Raw genomic sequence first — 18,339 nt, 5'->3', positions numbered from 1 at the left:
AGAAAAGAAGAAACGCTCAGTGTGTCGACGCGAAGCGCCACTGCCGTGTGAGCGGACGGACTTCGGCCGTTTCGCAGATTTCCCCGGGAAGTCCCATCGATGAGAGAAAGAGAGAGAGAAAAACATGGTCTCGTCGTTCCGGCCGATTGCGGAACTGAAAACGACCGAAAGCGAATTACAACATCCGGCGCGCAGGACCTGGACGGAGCCGATGCGGACGACATTCCTGCGCGTCGTCATGACGAATCATCGTCAGGCGCGATGGAGGAGGAGGAGGAGGAGAAGCAGGAGCAGGAGAAGAAGACGACATAACACGGAGCATTGGCGGTGTCGAAGAAGCGGCGGTGGTAGGGAAACACACCAGCACTTTCCCTTGACGGCTTAGGGACGGCGCACGCAGGGAGAAAGAAGGAGAAAGAACGGGAGAGAGTGAACGAGCTAGCCGGTCTTCCGTCGAGAGTAAAGTGTGTCGAGGTCTTTTCACGGACAGTCGTCTCGTCGTGGTCCCGTCCGTCCGTCCATCCGTACGTGCGTGCGTGCGAGCAAACGACTGACCGATTGTACGACTCCGGCCACTTCTTTCCTCGACCAATTTGTGTCACTTTTCTTTCTTGCCGGGGTGTTGACGTCGTCTCGTGGTCGCCCGCGTATGCCCTCTTCCACCTCTCCGTCGATTGTCACTCTCGTTCTCTCTCTCTCTCTCTCTCCCTCTCTCTCTCTCCTTCTCTCACTTTCTGCTTCTTTCTCTCTTCCGCTCTCGACTGACAACACTATGCATAATCCACCGGCGTTCTCGTGATCGACAAAGCGACGACGACGACGACGCGCGCGGCCGACGACTCTCGCGCTCGGTTCAAATAGTTGCGGCGTCGCGCCGAGTGCCGCGGGTGTCACAGGTGACGAGCGCGCTGCCGGTGACAAACGCGGGTATGTCCGTGGTATAAAGTCCGTGCGCACCTCGACTCCTGTACTTGGTGAAGATGTCGTCGTTAGTGATACTGAGTAAGTGAACCATGACTGCGTCAACTACCGCGCGAGTGCTTGTAACGAAAAGCTAGAGAGAAAGTGTCGGGATCACAATATTAACAACGATCTCATCCTCGCTTTATTGTATTACTCCATTAGACGAGAGGCTTGTCCAGCACGTTCGTTAGATCCGCGATTGATCGGTCGAATAGTCGGCGCCGTGCGACAGTGACGATCGTTAGTCGATTATCGTCCGAGCGTGACTAGTAGTGCGGATTAGGTTTCAAAAGTGAAAACGATGCGATTGGTATGTTGGAGCCGCGCAGCTAAGAAAGCGATCGATCGATGCGCTTCTCCCGCGATCGTTCCTACGCACGCACGCGCGCGATCGCTTTCTAAATCTCATTCGAATCCGTTATCTTTTTTCGGTCTAGGAAACGTACGTGCTGTCCGTACATACATATGTAGAAGTCGCGGGGCCGCGACTCCAACATGGTTTATCTTGATTTGAGGCGCGAGCGCGGCGTCTCGCGCGGATTGAAAAGGTGGCCTCAATTACACGTTTATAAATTCTGCGCCTCCGTACGCGGTCCGATTCTCACTTTCTCGGGTTAGTCGCTTCACCGTCGCCAATTGTCTAATGATACGGCGTCTCGCCGTGACCTACTGACAAAACGAAAACGCCCGGCTTTTCTCATTACGCGCCATGAGAAGATCGCGATCAACGATTGTACGCTAATAACGCTCAAGCACCGTATCCCATGAATTAATCCCGATTCTCCGTCGCTTTTACTCGCCCAGCTTGCTTGTAGAGACTCGGCGGGCTCGTGGAATCGTCGATCTCGCATTGTCGGACTCGCTTCCTGATTTAGATAGCTGATAGTTGCGATGAACTCTGAGCGCGATTTCCGTCTCATTAACTCGCGTGACACACATTTGTGAATTAAAGAAGCGAAGGATCACTCACAGAAATCTCCTTCGGTGTACATTATTCTATTGTTAGGCGCGCGTCACTTTAATCCTGATCCTAATCTGAGCAACGTGAGTCGGACGCAAAATCCTCGTTAGTTTTGAACGAGAAAATCTCAGAGATTGATATTTTTGCTCTATTATTTGCTAGTATTTCTCTATTATTTAATCACCATTTAAAAAAGATAAACTCATTTTAAATATAGTTAACATTATATATATAATATTTATATATTATATTACAGTTCTATCATATTATATATCTGTTACTTATATACAATTTCTTAAACATGCAATCTTTAAATGACTGTGCCAAAATATGATTTTTCTATGATATCTGTACTTTGCGAAAAGAATCCAAAAAAAGAAATGATTGATATAAATTTTGACATTCATGTGAAAAATTACTGATATTTATTGATAGTAATTTTATCTCTATATATGGTTATATATAATTATGCTGTTGGTAAAATATGATTAAAGTAACTGTTTATGTTTGTAACAACTCATAATATCAATTTAATTGCATGATACTATTTTCCCTTCTTTTCATTTGATAGTATTTTTTCCGTGTGAGCATACATAATTACATATGAAACAAGATATATATACGAACAATAACTATACGAACAAACTATATAGAAACAAGATTTATATACGAATAATTAAAATTTTAACATTAAATGTATATACATATATTAAATATACATATATCCGAGAAAAAATTACATATTTAATTATATATGATTATATATAAATTACATATAAATTGTCCCTATATGGTTACATAGTCATATATGTCTGCACAGAAAAAAATATTGTTAAATAATATTGTTAAATAATTGTTAAAAAATATTGTTAAATAAAAATAAGAAAGGGACTAGTTTCATTCAATTAAACATCGACACTTTATGTACTGTCAGACGCATAAATATCTACTTCGATTGTATTTATATAATAGTATTTTTTTCATTGTAGACATATATAATTATGCATGATTATATATAACCACATAGACACAAAACTCATGTGTGATTTTTTCTCAGATACATATATTTTGTATTGTAAGTTTAAATATGCATAAAGTATGAAACAATAAGAATGTACAGGATTAGATATATATTCGAGAGAATTGGTACTTTTTTTGTCTTATATACAATTTCATATAATTAAATTCTTTATTTGCTCGGGAAACACCAATATCGATTTCTTCCAAGGTACAGATTCATCACCGACTGCGATTACATATGACATTTCCCTTGGAAAGATCAGAGCGAAAAACGTTTTTGGAAGTAGTTCGTCCCGATAAGATATTATAAAGTTCTGTGGCGCGCGATTCCGCCAGGCTCCATTCGGCTGCTTAAAGGCCGTAAAAGATACACATCCGGACGCGTGTTCTCCTTTTTTTTCCTCTACGCTACGTAGTGTCGCGAGCACGCGGATAAAGTCGGGGGGTTCGTATAGCACATGCATCACGCATACACCGAGCCTGTGGCATATCTGGGTTACCAGATATTGCGTGGGCACACACCACATATGCACACACCATATGCATACACACACACACGGGCGTAGGACACAAAGAGTCGAAAGCTCGAAAAGAGGCGCGTCTTTACTCGCCACGAAATGATTCAGGCAAAATATCTACGTTGAAAAAAAGACTGGTATTATTACCAAATGTATTTACAGAGTAAATGTAATTACAGAATTTAAATAAAAATATATTCGATAACTAGTACCAGATATCATAATAATGACCAAATGCATTGTAGATTTGATGTACAAAGAACTTTATAATTACAGTCAAGTAGACTATAGATTTGAGTAATAGCTATCAAATATTTAACATCTGCTATCAAGTGTTCGATGACTACTATCGAATAATATTTGATAAGTATTATGAAAGCATTCAATTCTATTTGACGAAATACTTGGTGACTATTAAGGCTCCTAGTTTCTCGCGTTGTCTATCTCTTTTTAATGACGTAAGAAACGAGAAAATGCATGCTAAAAATTCTTGCAAAATACTTTAAAATAAAAATATATATCTATAAAGTAACATTTGCAATCGATTAAACAAATTTGTAAGATATTCCGTACACATTCCTTTTGCTCTAACTCTCTAAATAAAATCTCTCTCTCTCTTGCTCTAAATAAAATAATTTATTGTAAATTAACCTGAATAGAAATAGACGAAAAAATAAATTAAGAAGATGAATTGTATGTCACGTTAATTTACATCACGATAAATTATTAATTGTTAGAACAAAAGGAGAATGCACGGAATATTTTATAAATTTTTTTAATCGATTGCAAGTGTTACTTTATGGATATATATTTTTATTTTAACGTATTTTGCCAGAATTTTTAGCATGTATTTTCTCGCTTCTGACGTCATTAAAAAGAGATAGATAATGCGAAGGATTAAGAGCCTTAATATTTATCTTGTTAAAGCTACGAAATATTTGATGATTATCAATTGTACTTATATTAATATATATATATATCACTTATTGATATTATTTGTTAATAAATATGGTATATTTCTACCTTTCTTGAAAGTTACAAGGATATGTTATAAACGTGAATACAAAGATGCCGTCATAGTTCATAGGACTTACCAGTCTCTGTTTGATTATGAAAGTAAAACATCGGGTGAGTGGGCCTGAGAAAGCATGGGTAATTGCTGCACAGCATCGAATAAAATCACAAACGGAACTTCACGTCTGAAACGATAAAAAACGTCGATGTAAAAAATAAAAAATATAAATGCTTAAAATAGATTTAATAGTACGATGAGGTTTTTTGAGTAAAATAAAAAGTTACCTAAAATAATTTTCTTTTCTCTCTGGCACAAGCTTTAGTAATAATTAACAAATATCTCATTCTGCTGCCAAAATTTTGTATTAACTTCCAGAACTTAGTTTGATGATGTAAATGTATAGTTCAAGCAATTAAATCTTGGTTCTAAAAATTATGTATTTACTTTATATAATTATTTTCTGAGTTATTTATTAAATATATTAATATAATTTTCTAAATATATTTATATAATTATTTCCTTAAGACTCTTGGTCCCTCGCATTGTCTATCTCTTTTAATGATATTAAAAGCAAGAAAATGCATGCTAAAAATTCTTGCGAAATACATTGAAATAAAAATATATATTCATAAAATAACACTTGCAATCGATTAAACAAATTTGTAAAATATTCCATGCATTCCTCTTTTGCTCTAACAATCAATAATTTGTCGTAAATTAACGTGACATACAATTCATCTTCTTAACCTATTTCTTCATCTATTTCTACTCAGGTAAATTTACAATAAATTATTGATTATTAAAGCAAAGGGGAATGCATGGAATATCTTTAATTGTATATATAATAATGTTTAATTGCAAATGTTACTTTATGGATATATATTTTTATTTTAACATATTTCGCAAGAATTTTTAGCATACATTTTCTTGTTTCTAACGAGCTTCTAAAAAGAGATAGATAATGCGAGAAGCCAGGAGCCTTAATTATTTCCTAATTATCATTTTATATTTGGCTCGTATTATTTTAAATATTATTTAAATAATTTAGCAACAACTTTTGGTACTTGTTACAAAATCCTTTCAATATAGGAGTAATAGGCTTGACACCTTCCATACAATGTTGTGGAATATTACGTGGAATGTTGTCAATTTGCCTACTAAGTATCCTAAGATCATGTGACTAGTTTCAAAATAATTTTCCTTAACAAAAATAATTGAAGACGATCTTTCTAATTTTTAACACTACATTTTTCCTGATTTTATTTTAAAATATTGAATTATTTCATTATTCCATTTTTTAATTTATTAATTCGATTTCTAAGTGAAATTACTGATTTTTATTTCTAATTGAAATTATTTTGTAATTGAAACTAGAATTCGCATGAAAACTGCAAAACACTCTTCATCCAATATCTTCCTCGAAGCTTGTTTTGCCAAAAGCTCTCCTTATCTTCAATTGTCATTTAACCAAAGATCTATTAAAAGATTCACAAGAAGAATTTTTGATGAAGCCAAAACATACCTGCCTTTCTTATAAATTAAAATTAATCGAATCATGCGAATCATCGAGAAAGTGCGACAGATTCGGATTTGCAATTCAATTCTGAAGAGACGCGAGCGAATTTAAAACACGCATTCGTCCGCACGTTTATTTTGCTGGATGCGATACGATTGTCCTTTTTTTGCTTTTCGCGTTTTCACATTTTCACTACGGTCGACCGCAAATCGACGATGCGTGGTGAAACTACGAAAAAGCCGATGGAAAGGGGAATAGCACAATGTTCCGCGAATGCGCGTCGATAGCGACAGTAATGAGACCTAATCGTCGACATTGACCGCGTGTACGCGCGAAGAGCTGTTAAGTAACGCCCATCCTCTAACACACCTGTCATCGTCGTAAAGTGTATCGTTTCGTTACGACACACAAAACTCCAATTAAGGTAATAATATTCACAAGCGAGGAGAGCGTTTTCTTTCCCCGATCGGTGAGATAGACCATACATTTTTTTCACTCACGATTGTAACGAGATATGATATACAATTTCCTACATAAGTAAAGTTAACGTAAAGTAAAGTTAATGTTATTATTAGTGAAATGTTGCTATAATATCTCAATAAATAAAATTTTTTGGCATGGGAATACTATGTTGCGGTAACTTTATCGGAGAGCAGCATGTTAATACTGTTAAAACATTAACTTAAGATGGTGTAACTTAAAATAATTACCAATATTTGATAAATATTGAAATGATATATTAATTTAACTACAATTAATATTGTATTAAGTTGCCTTAAAGCAACTTTGAATTAACCAAGAAAACCTTGTATTAATGTTCATGGTTTGAGATTTATTAAAAGTCGTAAAAGTAAGACATTTATAAGTAATTTATATTTTTAAGATCATAACAATATCGTTGCCACATTTTTACCACATAAGCTCAAAAGCTTAAAAGCTTTTTAAGTTTGATGATGGTGTGATATTTTTATATTATATGTTGGCTTTTGAAAAAATCTCTCAAAAAGCAAATAAGAACATTTAACATATACTTTGTGATGTTATTTATAACAATACAACGTATTAAAAATATATTTGTTTTAAAAAATATCTGTAGCGTCATAATTTTAAACCTTTATTTGGCAATGTTGCTCTCAAGCAACATCGGTTTTTCATAAGCTATATGCAAGAACGCATTTGAATGCAGAACGCATTTATTTAGCACTATTGTTTTAAAAAATATCTGGTTATCTATTTTGTCCATTAATGTCTCTCAGTAGTTTCAATCTTTACCACTAAATGACAAAAATCATTGAAAATATGCTTTTAAAATAATATTTTGAAAACAATATAACTGCAATCTGGAGACATCGTTTAAAAATTTAAAAATCTTTTTTCTTTAATTTGCCAAATAAAAGAGGGGTTAATCAAAATATTTACTTATTATTACTCACGGAAAAAAATAATTTTGCTCTTTTAGCAAAATCGTTGTTGCTACTGCATATTCGTAGTGATATAAAAAATTTAGTTGTAACTAATTTTACAAATTATTCATTATCAGAGCAGAAGTAGTTTCGTTGCCAGAATAGAAAAAATTTGTTGTTGAGTATATTTGTCCTAAGAATCACGTTAATTTGCTATTGATGCAAAATAATGTATCCTTAGCAAATTTATTTGCTATCGGAGCAAAACTGCAACTGCTTATATAAATCCATCATAGTTCTTATAACAAAATAATTTTTTAGATTTAGTAAATTATATCCAGCAAATCTTTTTGTTGTTCATATAATAACGAAAAGATTTTGCTAGACCAGCAGAAAATTTTCTGGGCCAACAAATTAGTTTTTTCTGTGCTATAATAATTCCGAATTAATTGCGTTCTCTTCCTAGCAATAAGCAGTAATTTTCATGAATCAGAATATCGCCGCAATATTGCAATATCCACATTCATGATATATTTTTATATATTGAAAAAGTTCTTCTTGTAATAAGAACGCGCAATTTTAGTGTACTTGTACATCAAGACACGACAACGATTAAAAAATGACATTTACGGTTGAGCGCGGAGAATTTCGAGAGATTTTTAGATGTTTGCAAGAGAATTAACGTTGACCTTTTTTCCTTCCAAGATACAGAAGTACCACACACACACAGAATGAAATAATATACTTCGAATATTTTCAATATATAAGAATAAGAAAAAAATTTATTTATTTATTTACACGAAAAATAAATGCTGTTTTATCAATAGAATTAATCAATAAAGCCGTAGTTGAAATAAGTCTTCTTGATTCAGTAACAATATTACTGAAACTAATATATTATACATTGTTTTAATAACTTATGTATTAATTTCAAAAATTGCTATTGATAGATATATAAATAGATTAATAAAACCAAAAGATATACGAGCACTATTTACGAGGATGTTATATTAATTTCACAGCATTTTTTCCTTGTATTTTATCCTGATACTTTCTAGCATAAAATCGGTACTAGGATAACACATAAAATATCTCGGAAATATTCACTTTCTGCGATAATCTTACTCCACTTATACGCAGAATGATATCACAGGAATCGATTTATATTTTTAAAATCATATAATTCCACTTAAATAAAGAAAAGCTGATCTGCAGATCTTTTAAACTAATCAACTTAAAGAAAGTATTGCCGCCATACAATGACCGCTTCTGTACCATGCAATTTTTGTTAGATAATTTTTTACTCTTATACTAAAAATGACTTTTACGATACAAAGATGTTTACGATGGTAATAGCTTCAACGTATATAGTTACAACGATGATATAGAGTTATATAGTACATTGATATGGCCGAAACAATTAGTCATTGCATATTTGTTGACATTTCTCGACCCGCATACTGTCAGGTACACGAATTATCCCGATGAACACTATCAGAGGCGTCCTTGTAACGTTTACAGCCGAGATATAAAGGCGTTGATCCCGAGTGTGGTGAATATTCAAATAGAATTTCATGATTATCACGACGTGAGACAATCGATGATGGAAACTTTACAATTTTTTTAATTATTCCCAAATAGACTTTCATAATTATTTTGTGAGAAAATTAATGATGCAAACTATAATTTTTTAAATTATGTTTGTAAATATATTATATTGAGTTGATCATTAAATTTACAATAATATAAAACATACAATTATATATATATATATATATATATATATATATATATATATATATATATATATATATATATACACACTATATATATAGTATATTGCTGCACCGCGCGCCGTGGCGAGATGTAGGAACGCAGCGATATAAGTATAGGCAGTGATGCGTTCTCAGATAGCATAGAGAATTCAAAAAGAATTCAGTCGTATGTCACCAATTCTGAGTTCATTTTCAGATGCAAAAAGAATTCTTCAGAGTTCAGTTCAGTGAAAAGAATTCTTTTTGTTTCTTTCATTTTTGTTTCGTCATTCTATGTCGCGACATAAAAACGAATATCCGAGAATAATATTCTTAACATTTACTAAATCAAGTGCCAAAAGGATTTCGCGTGTATGTGTGTATATGTGTATTCATGACTATTGATTATCCTGGCGGAATCACTTCCTCGAAATAATCAGCAGTTAAAATACACGAATATATACACGTATTACGTGTAATCGAGAAATTCGTTTGGAACTAGGCCTGAAGCTATTATACCAGTTTATGCGTATCGGTCTATCGATATTCTAGAAATCCCAGCGGAGCAAAACTTTCACGGGAGTCAAAAAACGAATCCCTTCGGTGATGACGAATATCTTTGGTGCTCACAACCGGATTTTCTCGGCGAGAGTCGAGACAATTACCGTGAACTTCACCGCGGAGATCCCCGTCCCCGGAACGCATACAGCTCTTGGCCGAAGAATAAATAAACCATTCGTCCTCTCTTTCTCCTCTCGCGATGTATCTATCAGGCAACGCGAACCAGTGAACGGAAGAAGAAAGGCACACTTTCTCGTCGGGCGACTTTCACCATCGATGAGAGAAGCGGCTAGCGCGCGCGAGGCGGTGTAGTAATCAGCCCCGAAAAATCCTACTTGTGTACCATTGGGCCACGTAATTTTGTAATTATATACGCCGTCGAGATCGTTCCGTTCGATGAGTTCGCATGGTCCCATCCGGATCTCGGTCCCGAGACCGGGTCCGATCGATCAAGAAATTCTCGCTCTACGCTGAAAGAAAAATTTCATAACAAACACCAAAATTTGGTAGTTGTTGCTAAATTATTCAGTCAAATAATGCGGGTCAAACATAAAGTAATAATTAGGAAATAATCTAATTATATATATATATATATATATATATATATATATATATATATATATATATATATATATATATATATATATATATATATATATATATATATATATATATATATATATATATATATATATATATATATATATATATATATATATATATATATATATATATATATATATATATATATATATATATATATATATATATATATATAGCATATATATAGTTTTCAGAATCAAGATTTAGTTGCTTGAACTATATATTTAGGTCATCTAATTAGATTGTAGAAAATAGCACCAAATCTTGATAGCAGAAAATGAGATATTTGGTAACTATTATTAAAGCTTATACCCAAGATAAAAGTTGTATTAAATAATTTTTTTTATTTTATTTAAAAAATCTCATTGTACTATTTAAACTATTTTAATATATCTACATTTTTTTATTTTCTATGTTGATATTTTTTATCGCTTTATACGTGAAGTTCTTTCTGTGGTTTCATTCGACCTTGTAGCAATGACCCATATTTTCCCAAACTCACTCATCCGATACTTTATCTCATGTTCAAACGGAAACAGATGAGTCTCACGAATTATGACGATATTTTTGTATTCCTAGATAGCACAGAGAATTCAAAAAGAATTCAGTCGTATGTCACCAATTCTGAGTTTATTTTCAAATGTAAAAAGAATTTTTCAGAGTTCAATTCAGTAAAAAGAATTCTTTTTGTATCTAAAAATGAACTCAGAATTGGTGACATACGACTGAATTCTTTTAGAATGCTCTGTGCTCTACTATAATATATCCTAATAATTTTTAGAAAATGTGACAATGCCATATTTACTAGCAAATACCCTTATAGAAATATCATACTAAGAATCATTGATAATTACTTATTTTCAGTATTAAAAATACTGGATAATAAGTAATTATCAATGATTCTTAGTATGATATTTCTATAAGGGTATTGGAGACAACTCAACAACAAACGATATACGACGAATATCAATATGTAATATCTATTAATATAAGTACAGTTGATAATCACAAAAATTTCATTGTCTTAACAAAATAAATAGTTACCAAATATTTCGTCAAATAATTGAATGATTTTATAACACTTAGTAAATATTCGATAGTAATCGTCAAATACTTGGTAATAAACGTTAAATATTTGATAGATATTACTAAAATCTTTAGTTCATTTAACTGTAATTAAAAGCCCTTCGTATATAAAATTTACTATATAGTTCATTATTGTTATCATATTTGATATTAGATACCGAATTTTTACTTAAATTATACAACTAAATGTACTTAGTAATATATTTAGTAATAATTATCTAAATATATTTATATAATTACCTAAAAATGTATTATTAAATATATATTTAGTAATAAAATTACCAGTCTTTTTTCAATATATTTCAACCGGACCACATTTCTGAAAAGCAGTTTTTCTCACAATCCAGATAGCACAGGAATATTCTATCGATGTTTTGTGAATATTCCTAAAGCCCATATCAGACTAGAAATTAGAGCTTGAAGATTGCGGATTGAAAATTTTGACGATTTAATGATTGCGGATTGAAGATTTTGACGAGTCAATCAACTTCAGTCTTGACTTTATTCTAGTTGATTAATTTCCAATCTTCAATCCGTAATCCTCAGTCTACAATCCATAGTCTGATACGGGAATTACGAATATTTGTGTATTCTATGAATGTATTAAAAACTGTTATATGTATGTTTATAGTACATTCAAGGTATAATGATACAACTGTAAATGTTCTGTGAATGTGCATAGAATATTTACAAAATATAGGTTAATTTTGCTTTTGTAATTATAAAGGAATAATTTAAGAAATTTATTTCGCAGATACGTATCATTATTAAGCTATATAATAAATATGTATTACTATTAGAAACATTAGAAAAACTTTACAGTTACGGAAATCTATTGCGCAGTACATCAATCTTATGAATGTTCTGAATACATTCTTTTCTATTACAAATATATGAATCTTCCTATCAACATCTTTTTCCCATTGATTAATATTGTATACATATTCATAGAGTATTTGATTCAAATATTCTGGAATTAAAAACAATTGTACTTCATAAGAATATTCATAGGATATTTTGTGTTATCTGGAAATCAGGTCACAACGATTCCGCGACTGTCTCTCTTTCGGCTCATTTAATGACGACCGTCCTACGACTTTTATTTCTACGGTCAATTAGAGATGACGAGGAATGTATCCGCGTCACGCTGGCAGATTCGAATACAGTTTAGAAACCGGAACCGGGTCTGGGATCGGAGAATTGCGCGAAAGAGAGAAAAATTACTCTCGAGGCAAATTAGCATCCTTCTTCGCGACGGTTCTGGGAGATTTGACGAGTGCTCGTCGCTCGATTTAATTTCATCCAATTAACAAGAGCGAGATGAATGCCATCACATCAAATCTCTTGATAGACTGCGACTAGATTCTAATCGAGTGTCTCGGATAGTTGCTTAATTATAGTGTTAATTGGAGCCACTCTCGATGGTCGACACTCTCGCTGTCAGCGAATTTCCTTCCATCGTTTATCAATCATACACGCAGAGAATTTTTTCATTAACTGAAGAAGTATCATAGCACTCTCCCCTGACTTTAGAAGAGATATACTTATAAAACAGAAAAATGTCAAGAGGAATACGTCAAATTTAGAAAGTAAAGAATAAATTAATTATAAATTGATAGAAAGATATTCAAATTTCATTGAAATAACATATGATTTTATCTAAACTTATCATTTTTATCAGAAATTTAAATTTTTCACATTTTTTAATTCATATAAAAAATTTCTTCTTTCGTTTTATATCGTATCTTAATTTAATCTTAACAATTAAATATTTATCTGAATTCACATGTTCTATGTAATTTCATAATTTTTGCCAAAAACACAATTTAGTTATATAGATTCTTTTTATGTAATTTTATCAATTTTTTAAAGCAGAGCTAACAATGAACGAGCCAAACACGATTTGATTGAAGAAAACAGAACTTCTCAGAACTGAATGTGGTCCAGAATCAAACGTTCTGTTTCCTTCGACCAAAAATCAATATAATAAATTTATTTGTACAACAATTCATCTACAGATAATGATAAATACAATACAACGCGGTCGACACTAAACTAAACATAAACTACATATATCAGTTATAAGATATTTCTTATTCTCTTGATAACTTTTTTGTACGTAGGATAAATTTGTACATTAAATTACAAAATATATCTGACCAATATCTGATCAGATTATAAAATATATCTGACCAAGTTATTTATTTATTGTCGCCATATATAAATTTTAACTTCCGTATGAATATAGTGCAGTATAGTGGAGTAATCCCAGTCGCGCAATGCAAGAGATCCTGTGAATAATACTATTAATACTCGTATACTATATTATTTAATAACAATTTTCTGCGTGGTCATATATACAGTTTCAATTTCACGTAAAATAAGCATGAACGTTTACGGACAAACACGCGTACCCCCCCTCCCTGACGAATTTCTTTTCCCTTTATTTTAGAAAGTCTCGTATACGTCTGATTACCATCGAGATTCCCCACGACTCACCGTCGTGGACTAGATGACGCAGAACTCGTGGTTCAATATCCGTGTTTGAGATTTTGATGGGGCCTCAGAGGACTGGAAAGTTCTACGATCTTTAACCTGCGTCTTTTTAGGTTACATAATATCACATGCGCCCTTGATTGTGCCGCGTGTGCGTTACGTGCGTATGGTATTCCCCGCCGTGACGATGTCGTAATTGTCATGAATAATCATCGAGAACATTTCCATGCGGCTGCAACAGCCGAACATTCAACTTGCCTTAAAATTATATCGCTTTCAATTGTCCCGGCAGCGACACGATATCGACTCAAGAAAACAGAAGCGCCGATAAGTTGGCTCTTCTTCGGCAACTCAACATCGCTAAGTCAGAATCGCTGTGCTAATTAATATATTTTATTTAGATAATGTAAACTATATAGATACTGTAAATTATAGTAAAATACTATAATTTATATATAATTTATATATATATTATAAATTTATATATATTATTATATATATTTATATATATATTTATATATATTATTTATATATATATTTTAATTTATATATATTTATATATAATTTTACTATAATTTAATTATAGTAAAATACCCAGGCAACATAATGTCTAAAATCGGGACATAAGACGTCTTAAAGATCATCTTTACGACGATTTACGTAGAAATGTCTTTAAGACGTCTTATGTCCCGATTTTAGACATTATGTTGCCTGGGTATTTTACTATAATTAAATTATAGTAAAATTATATATAAATATATATATATTTATATATAATTTTACTATAATTTAATTATAGTAAAATACCCAGGCAACATAATGTCTAAAATCGGGACATAAGACGTCTTAAAGATCATCTTTACGACGATTTACGTAGAAATGTCTTTAAGACGTCTTGAAAATTATCTTTAAAACATCTCATGTCCCGATTTTAGACATTACATTGTTTGGGTATACACAAGAAGTAATTAAATTAAAACAGTTACAATGTATCTGTTTCGAGTATTAATTATAAATCCATTTTCTTAAAAAGATAACAAATTGCATGAACTTTCCAAGAAAAAATGATTATATATAATTATAAAAAATTATACATGATTTTACATATAAATTATATGTAAATTTGTTTTTTCAACCCTGATTTAAAAAACGTATGGCTTGCTCAAAGATGAAACGTTTATATTTTTACTTAACCTGTAGAATCCTGATATAAATTTATGAATATTATCTCCTAAACAAGTTAAAGTCTACAGAATTCTTTGTTTATATTTTTAAAAATTGCAATTTGTTACCTTTGTTATACATTACATTTATAATTAATGTTCTAAATAAATACGGTAACTCATAATTTCTCTGTTTGCATGTATATTTTACTATAATTTACAACATTTTATCTCTACAATGTCTGCATGAAAAAGAACTGTGTACACATCACGTAGACAAAACATAAACAACAATCCCTGTAGATGTGATTTTGAAATGTGTGGCGCACGACTTTTCACGCCACTGACACTTCTATTGACCGATGTGTTGTATAATACAACGATGGAAAATTGCGTGATGTTTGGCGAGACATCTATCATTCACGTAATAATATATTCGCAGGCTTGTGCATAATATGGGGCCAATTTCCCGGCTACATCTCGTATACCGAGGATGTCGTGCATTACCGCAGTTACCGTAAGTAGCTTTCGTTACTCGATAACACACTGCAAACATCACTCGCTATATACACGAAGTATGAACTCAGGAAACACCAAGAGTTACATAACTGTTATAACTTCTCATAAGTAGTTATAATTTCTCATAATATAAGTGTATTCTTATAGAAATATCATACTTATCAGTATTAAAAATACTGGATAATAAGTAATTATCAATGATTCTTAGTATGATATTTCTATAAAGGTAATATAACGTGTGTGTGATATAACAGTTATATTGTTGTTGAGTGAGAAACTGTAGCCAACGTTTGTTATTGTTATTTGATGTTTACTGGAAAATAACCTACCAGACGTGCAACACGAAAATTTCTGTGGATTAAAGCTTGAATTTACGATTTGTCAGAATAATTGCAAAAATTTGCCTTTTCTTTTTCCTGTTTTAAAAAATAAAAATTATCGTATTTTCAACGTTTCATTAAGTTCCCCGATAGAAAAACATTTATGAAATTATATCACGAAATCTGAATGAAATTTGTAATGCTGCAATTATGTGGCTGTATATAAAAAATACATGTAGGCATATCGATTTCTTGTGAAATATTGAGAAATGTTTGTGCAATTAATTTCTAGATAGTATTTCAGTAAAATAATAGCGATATGTCGATTTATCTTAGTAGAATGTTTGCAAAATTAAATTTGGAGAATTGTCCAACAATTGAGAAATATATTTCAGTTGTATTATGTTTAAAATATTTGGAAATATAACTGTGCATAAGAAGGATTCGAATGAATCCATATATCCCTTATAGAAATATCATACTAAGAATCATTGATAATTACTTATTTTCAGTATTAAAAATACTGGATAATAAGTAATTGTCAATGATTCTTAGTATGATATTTCTATAAGGGATGCTTGCAAAAATATACAATTATTCTTAAATTATTAATATTTTCAATATTAAAAATACTGGATAATAAGTAATTATCAATGATTCTTAGTATGATATTTCTATAAGGGAAAGCTATGGCAATACTTATTAATTAATTTAGTTCTGTAAAATAAATTATTTATTTGACAGAAGTAAAATTTATTTGCTTCCAGAATATATTTGGTAAATAAAACTTATTGAATAGTTGAGCAAAATAAGCGATTTTGTAGTAGTTACACAATTTTTGGTAGGTTCAACCAACCATCTGTAATAATAGATATTGAAACAATGTAATAGCTGCAAATGAATGAATTTTTCGTTGTGCTGCAACAAAACATACTTATACTTTTAACAAAATAGAACTCGTACCTACTGAATTTTTTATTACATAGGATATAATTTCATAATAATTATCAAATATCTGCTCATAACTGTAATATATTTCATATTAAATATTTAACATTAAGTAACTATTACTAAATTATTTAATTGATGTTACTGTGAATGCAATTACGTCATACTCCCGATCTATTAAATATTTGGTAATTATTATCATATTTAGTATTAGTTACTAAGGATTCAATGAATTTCTGTAACTAAATGCAGTTTGTTATGCAGTTACCAGTCTTTTCTCTCAGTGCATACATATAAATCGTCGCAGCGATTATATCAAGAGAATTTGACTGATTTTACACTTATATGGGGCAATGTCGCACAGCATACGGATACAGAAACTCGTACGTCACGCCGACGAGAGGATGGTCGCAGTCCTGGAACGCTGGAATGAGTCGGTCGGACAGGCCGATATATCGCAGGGACACGCAAGCGCGACCCTATACGCAGCTGATCCAAGTGGAACAAGAGAGAAGTGATCCTTTGACGACCATCAGCGAAACCTTGGGTGCACTGAACACCGTGGGCAACTACATCGTCAACATGACGCGGGGCGTCGAGATCTCGAATTACCCGCCGAAGGAGCTGCCCTCGGCGTTGTACACCATCTCCAAGAACATCTTAGGTATACCAGTCGACTGTAATACATTACATTAACCCCTTGCGGTCAAGTTATGCCTGCACTTTCACCGTTCTGATTGTAAGGCAGACACACGTGGCGATCGTTTGATCATAGGCACGATATGGTGGCAGTGCGAGAAAGAAAGGATGGTTTCCGATGAGATAAGCGGCCATTGATGTTACAAGAGCCTGATTTGGTCTCTTCTCTCTTTTTTCATAGCATAATCTTTGACTAGACTTAGCGTCGTGTCTCGTTAACTAGTAACGTTATATTAATCGCTTCCGAATTTTTAATCGAATATTGAAATAATTAAAAAAACGATAAATTTAAAAAACACACATAGTGTGAAACAATTTATACTAATCATGAATAATTTTGTTGATTTTTCTCATTATTACAATGTTAAAATTATTTTAGTACAAAAAGCAAATGTTATTTCCCGAATATATTTACAATATTCAATAAAAAATTAAATGGAACATTGCTGTCGGGTTCAATATATCTCCAGAATGTTCGAAAAACGATGAAATATATAAGAAATATACGAATATTATCAATACATTACATCTATAGTATGTCTAATATAAGTTTAGTGTATTCGAATAATCATCAACCCACACAGCACGTAATATTATATAATATCACAGTAATATTTCCGTAATATTGTAATATCGCAGAAATATTATTGAAATATTACTGTGATATTATACAGGGTGTTCAAAAAGTCCCGGACCGGTGAAATATCTCGAAAACTAAGCATTTTAGAAAAAAATGTTTCAGATAAAAGTTGTGGCGTTTAAAAAGATGTATTTACTGATCACATCAGTTTGAC

General features: G+C 32.1%; 1 protein-coding gene across 1 annotated transcript in view; it reads left to right on the top strand.

Annotated features, from left to right (window-relative positions):
• Window positions 1-100: 100 nt before the first annotated feature.
• Window positions 101-18,339, top strand: part of LOC116848918 (proclotting enzyme-like) — a 29,372-nt gene continuing 11,133 nt past the window's right edge. Inside the window, exons 1-3 of the mRNA XM_032825519.1 lie at window positions 101-1,002; window positions 15,502-15,576; window positions 17,211-17,510. Of these exons, the coding sequence (XP_032681410.1) occupies window positions 981-1,002; window positions 15,502-15,576; window positions 17,211-17,510 (397 nt within the window). The 5' untranslated portion in view covers window positions 101-980. The remainder of the gene's footprint in view (window positions 1,003-15,501; window positions 15,577-17,210; window positions 17,511-18,339) is intronic.

Source organism: Odontomachus brunneus, unplaced genomic scaffold (assembly GCF_010583005.1).
Source record: "Odontomachus brunneus isolate Ranch 3 - 2012 unplaced genomic scaffold, Obru_v1 Obru_scaffold_101, whole genome shotgun sequence".
Classification (NCBI taxonomy): Eukaryota; Metazoa; Arthropoda; class Insecta; order Hymenoptera; family Formicidae; genus Odontomachus; species Odontomachus brunneus.
Note: the sequence above shows the minus strand (reverse complement) of the source record. Positions and strands in the feature narration are given on the sequence as shown.